This window comes from Ictalurus punctatus, chromosome 1 (assembly GCF_001660625.3).
Source record: "Ictalurus punctatus breed USDA103 chromosome 1, Coco_2.0, whole genome shotgun sequence".
NCBI classification, from domain to species: Eukaryota; Metazoa; Chordata; class Actinopteri; order Siluriformes; family Ictaluridae; genus Ictalurus; species Ictalurus punctatus.
Genome location: NC_030416.2, coordinates 14,695,198 through 14,701,698, shown reverse-complemented (window position 1 = coordinate 14,701,698; position 6,501 = coordinate 14,695,198). Strand labels below are relative to the sequence as shown.

General features: G+C 36.4%; 1 protein-coding gene across 4 annotated transcripts in view; it reads right to left on the bottom strand.

The window, feature by feature from the left end:
* Nucleotides 1-469: 469 nt before the first annotated feature.
* The window catches only part of osbpl3b (oxysterol binding protein-like 3b), a 73,103-nt gene continuing 67,071 nt past the window's right edge, over nt 470-6,501 (bottom strand). For all 4 annotated transcript variants that reach the window (XM_017471607.3, XM_053681426.1, XM_017471617.3 and 1 more), the window contains 5 exons: nt 6,048-6,192; nt 4,705-4,849; nt 4,196-4,322; nt 2,783-2,905; nt 470-1,542 (listed from right to left, as the gene is read on the bottom strand). In XM_017471607.3, the coding sequence (XP_017327096.1) occupies nt 1,446-1,542; nt 2,783-2,905; nt 4,196-4,322; nt 4,705-4,849; nt 6,048-6,192 (637 nt within the window). In that variant the 3' untranslated portion in view covers nt 470-1,445. The remainder of the gene's footprint in view (nt 1,543-2,782; nt 2,906-4,195; nt 4,323-4,704; nt 4,850-6,047; nt 6,193-6,501) is intronic.

Here is a 6,501-nt window from a genome sequence, read left to right as displayed (position 1 = left end):
GTAAATTGGGTTGGAAGTTGTAATTTAAAGGACACATTAAATTTTTTTCACTTGTGATGCTCATGCAATATTGTGATGTGTAAGGAAAAACAGAAGAACTGCTAATGAAATGACTAAAAATGCAGGATGTGATTTGTAATATTTAGCAACTACATCGAGTGGTTATTTATAGTAGGATTGCAGGTCTTAAACCTGCCGCTGCAAAGATTTTTAAGAGTTTGGTGGTGCCAAACCCACATGCATGACATCTCTGTCAGGACAAGTAGATACAAATCTCGAAACTTCTCAACCATATTTAAGCTTGGTGCACCAATAAACCAAAGTCCTCACACATCACAGCAGAAATTCTGCTTTTTATAGAACTCAACACCAAAGCACATGGACAACACTTTATAGCTTCCATGTTATTCACATTGTTCAAATTGACAGCATTTGAACAACAGTTAATAATAGCACACAAACTACACTACAGGATAAAACAGTGAGCATCACTTTATTCAGTGAATGGAGCATCAGAATATAATAAATAACAATAAAAAGCTAGTCAGAGATTTGATTTATTGAAGAGATGAAACGTAGCAGTAGTCAGTGTGATTTCCTCAGTTGCTCTCTTTTCCAGGAAGAACTTGATGGACATGGATTACAAAAAAAAGCTGAAACATTCAGCTAAACATCCAAATGCAGTATGGTGACTATTTATTATTTGAAACAAAGCTGTGTGATTATTTCTCAGATGCTAGCAACATTGTGACACATGTTGTGTGTGTGTGTGTGTGTGTTTGTGTTTGTTTTTTAAACATGATTAAAGGATATAATAAAGACATTATGGAATATGTGTGACCATAAGGCATAAGACAAGTGTGGAATTCATACTCCAATATGTTCCTCATATTGTACACAAGAGTACCATCTCTTTAGGAGGTAGACAATGTTACTTTGATAAGACGACAGCATTTTTCAGACATGCATGCGCAAAGTTCTTTTGTTTCAGGCAGGACTCAGGCATTTTACTGCCTGTAGTATCACTCTGTACTGTAAGTGTACAGTATGCAACAGTGTGTGTGTCAGTATTTTCTGTGCTACTAGTTGCACACAGCAGTGATACAGATGACAAACTGGGCTATGTTTGCATAATTTCTAGACATTCAAGAAAGATGCCTGCATAAACATAATGTAAAATATAATAGAAGCATATTAAGGCATTTAAAATCGAATATTACATAATGAAGGGTGCTTGAATATGGTGAAGTTACTGGAAACAGTGTTGCAGTTCTAATAAAGTTCTTCTTCAGTTTGATTATCAGGCAAAAAAAATTGCCTTCCTCTGTAGGGTCTGTTTCCACCCTCCACTGTCAGATGTGCTTTTGTTCCATACACAGAAATTCAGAGCAGGCAGTTGTGAGGAGAAAGAAGAGGCTTGTGAGTGAGCACTGTTCAGATGTAGTTCACCACAGCACTGGACAATCCAGATTACTGAAGCCTGGATCTTTCCTCAGGTCCCAGTAAGTGTTGTTGCTGATCCATGTGTCATCTTTTGATTTCCTGTAAGAATCAAGCCAAAAAAAATATTGGATTAAGCTATGGCTTTGTAAAAAGGTATTTAATGGAATGGTTATGTATGTTTGTGGTAAAGAAAAAAAATAACACAGAGTTATCCAAGGCTACATTTAAGCATACAGAAATCTAATGCTGAAATTTCTCCTAAACATATATATATAATTATGTATAACATTTATCCTTGCAGTGAGAACAAATAAAAGAATACTACAACTATTTTAGCAAATATCTAATCTAAATGATCCCCCGAAATGCTAAAGAAACATTTTGTTTAAGGTATCTACAATCATCAAGCTTAGGCCCACAGAGTGCATAGAGGATATACCGCAGACCATGTCTCACCATCCAATAATATCATCACATTTGTTGTAATGAAAAATAACACAGCAGATATTAAAGTGAAGGACTGATAGAACAGCCAAACTGCAAATAAAATATATTCTGAGAATGTAAACTGAATTGATATTTACTAATACAGATGTGTGTGGGATTAAATACTGCACTGCAGTGAGCCACTAGAGGGTGTCTGAGACACTTAGCTACACTTTTCAACCACTTGAACCCAGTTAATGTTACAGTCCCTTCAGGATTTTGTGATTTTGCGATCGCAGAAATGAACACAAAATCAAGGTAACGTTGCAATTTTCGGAGGAGCTTCAATTGTTCAAAATTAGATTTGGGCCAAGACGCATCACAACAAGCATTCAGTCAAAAGCCTCATCGATTCATGTTCGTCAAACATCGGTACAGCTAAAAGGTCTCATTTACCAACAAATATGTTTAGCAAAACAGACACTGTGAAAGACCGTGCAGAACAATTTCATGCAATTGCAATTTCACCAATTCAAGTGGTACAAAAAACACCACAAGTTGCACCTCAAATATTGAAAAAAAAGTTGCAGCAAGATCGAGCATTTTTGGCTGCACCAATCATAAAAAAAAAAAAAAAACTCCACGAAATCCTGTACGGACTGATTTTATATACAGTCTACGGCTTGAACACTCAAATCACAAAGTATTTTGCACCTTAAATTCCCAGGAGCTATCATTCATATTTACACCCTTACAATCTTTAGCTTCATAACCACATACCATCTCTATTAGTTACACTGTAGTTACTGTTTCATTCATAGTATTCTCTGAATGCTTTAACATGTGTACGTGATTAATAAGCAGGGGGTCTAAGATGAATAGACATTGCACTGTAAAGGAAAGTGGTTCTTACTGGAAGAACCGTGGCTGATGTTCCATGTTGTTCTCCTCGAGGACTCTGCGCCTATCTCTCTGTAGCTGTTCGATTCTTTGCTTCTGTGTTTCTGCAGCCTCAACATTCCCCTCCTCCAGTAATCTACACACACACACACACACACACACACACACACACACACACACACGGTACGTTGGAAACTTGTTAGAAACCTGGCAATGTCCCTGTACATTTACAGGCCAGAAATATTTCTGAAGCTACAACTTGATGTTAGGAAAGAAGTACCACTGCAAACATAGACAGATTTTTATATATATATATATATATATATATATATATATATATATATATATATATATATAAACCTGTTCGAACAGTGAAGTGATAAAATTTAAGTATTGAATCACCCTGCTGTGTACATTGTATGTCTTTGTGTCTGTCTGGCCTTTGTACTGCAATAATACCTACATAATAATAATAATAATAATACTAATAATAATAATAATAATAATATATATTTTACTTCGTAGCAAATGAAAAAATCACAGATGTGAGACAAAACAATTTTTGTTTAGTAGCTGAACATTTTGACTTCGTAAAACATACCAAACAAATTTAATGAAAAAAACTATGGAATCACCTTGTAATTTGCATTTCTAAAACAAATACCAGCACAAATACAAGTCTAAAAATGCAAATTAGTCTGCAGTTAAGAGTGTGCTTACAGATCTTAATGAGCTGTTGGACTTGGCTATTGAAAGGGAACATGGCCCCAACAGGAGAGTTTTCAATTGAAACAATGGAAAAGATTATAAAACACCTTCAAGAAGGAAATCCGACACGGAGTGTGACAAAAGATGTTGGTTGTTCTCAGTCAGCTGTGTCTAAAATTTGGTGCAAGTATAAACAAAGTGGGAAGGTCTGCGTCTGCTCGAGGTGAAACTTGCTAAGGGACATTCAACTAAATATTAGGTGTGCTGTATGTATAGTTTTGGTCCTGTGTTACAGAAAACCCCAAATGAAGGAAAACTTGTGAAGTAAATTCTTGTTTTGTTTTGGTTTGTTTATTAAAGATGAGTATTGTACAATCAGACTGCCCCAGAAAAAGAAAAGTTCAAAGAAATGATTGAAAGCCCAATATTGCCATGACATTCATGTTCATGATGAGTATATGTAAACTTCCGACCGCAACTGTAGATATTCTGTATCTTGCTGAAAATATGTTTAGCAAAACAGACAGTTACTACAGTGACAAACAGTCTATTGCATGTACATGTACCATGCATATACCTCTTTTCTCAGACTAAAATTTTGCCCCACCACTTTTGGAGTAGTGGTGCCACCCCGTATCTAATATTTGTCTTTATTAATAACACTTATCTAGACTCCTGTTATGTGCAGAAATGCAAAACATGGGTTACATGGGTTTACCTCTGATCGAGACGTAATCTCGTGTCCGTGGGCGGCAGTAAAGGTTTGGTCTGTGGATCCAGTTCATTCAGCTCAAGAGCAAACTTAGTGAAGCCGTAGTACTGCTCGTAGTCAGCAGGCATTGGATCTACATGAACAATATAAAGCTTTTTAGACTTACCATAAAAGACACAATTTATCATGTGAGTCAGTGAACGTAAAAAAAAGCTTATCATCAAGAAAAAAATGTGATGTAACTTAATAATTGTTATTAATAAAAGTTATATTTATTGTTTGTATATATGCTGTAAATCATATGTTATTGGCCAGTGTGCTTCAGTCACACAGACTTTTCTTAGCTAGCAGTATTTATAAATCAGAACGCTTGATTTTAATGCACGTGGTTCTGCATTACATTAAACGGTTTCTGTTTCATCTGCAATACACCATCTAGTAGACTACAACTCAGTTACAGCATTGCTGGCGGAGGTGAATAAATGTGCTCTGAACTATATGTATGTGAAGCTTACTGGTTCTCCAGATGCATGTAGCAGATGGTGGGCTTCCACAGTATATACTCTCATGCCACTTCCCAAACAGCTTGTGTATCACCTTGCCTTTATGGTCCATGACTGTTCCCTCTACCTCGTATATACTGGAGTTCCAGTACTTTGCCTGCAATGCAACACAAACAAAAATCATTGATCACTGTCTCAGTCAAACCAGTCCAAGATCAACACACTATCTGTATGTTCCTAATTTAATGCCTTCATTCTGAACCAGATACCAATCCAAAAGAAAAAGGGCCTTGATTTTATACAACTGATACTAAAGCAGCTGTCCTGCATGAGCCTATAAACAGATTACATGCAGTGTGTGCCCTTGCTCTTCAGCAGATGGCACTGCTGAGACATCAAAAAGTCAGTGGCGTAATAATGAGAATGAATCTCTTATTTCTGTCCTACCTTCTCCCTCTCTGTCTCTCTCATTGTCTCTCTCTCTCCCCTTACTCTCTTCATCAGAGTGACTTGTCTTTGGAACTGTGCCAATGTCAATAACTGTTCTCCCACAACCACTACAATAGCACTCCCATCACTGTGCTAAAGGAAGTGTCTGTGTGGACCCTCTGTGTGATGGGTTCAATTAGTGTCTCTCTCGCTCTTTCAGAATCTGAGAATTGAATCGCAGCATGCCTATCCTTCTCCATTTTCTGTAGTAGAAGGATTGACGAAATGGTTTAGGTTCATTTGCTTCACACAGAGCTTTCTTCTTCTCTACATGAACAACCTTTTACTAGAACTACTAATTCACCATAATTAGACTCCTGATAATCAGAAGCAGCTGGTATAAATCAGAGTGCACATGGGGTTTGGCACTATATATATATATACACATCCCCAAATTGCGTAGCTTAAGAAATGCATAATGGATGAATGAGGGAAACTTAACCAACTGGTGTCTTCAGCGCCCAAACACTTAATAAGTCTTATTAAAAGAAAAGGTGACGTTACACAGTGGTAAACAGTCGACTGTCCCAACTTCTCTGGAGTGTGTTGCAGTCAACAGATTTGAAATGAGTGTATATTTTCAAAAATAAATTAAATTCACAAAGTAAAACATCAAATAATGTGTTATTAATGTGTTTTCAATATAGTGCAGGGTGACCTGAATTTCAAATCACTCTTTTTGTTAGTTTTTTGCATTTTCCATACTGTCCCAACTTTTTTAGAATTGGGGTTGTACATACATACAGTTACTAACTTTATTATAGAATCCTTCAACATCATACAGTGCAGTGAATGAGATTGAGGTTACGCAGCACAAGGATGTCATTTCAGTGATGTTTGTCAGCAGGTGGGGAAATGTAGCTCACCTTGACGAAGGTGACTTTACACTGACAGATATCGCTGCTAGAGTTCTTAATGGAGATTTCCCCATAGTGCTCGATCCAACGCTGACCACTCAGAATGTTGTGAATACACGACGTCACTTTGTTCCACTCATAGTGGTCTCCCAAACTATGAAAGAAAGCAGGCATTTAAAATTACACTCAAATGCTGATTACCTGAACACATAGTGTAGTGTTATTGCTAATATCTTAACAATAAGATATTAGCAATAACACTACATTATGTGTTCATAACACATAAACCATGGAAGTAAAGAAGTAAAAACTGTTCCATGAAACTTAAGGTTTATGTTTGTTTTTATTTACACAAATAATGTTATTAATCACTGATATCTAACAAAACAATTCACAGGGTACCCAGGATCCACATACAATCTCCTATCATCATGCAGGACTATTAAAAAAAAAAAAAAAGTAA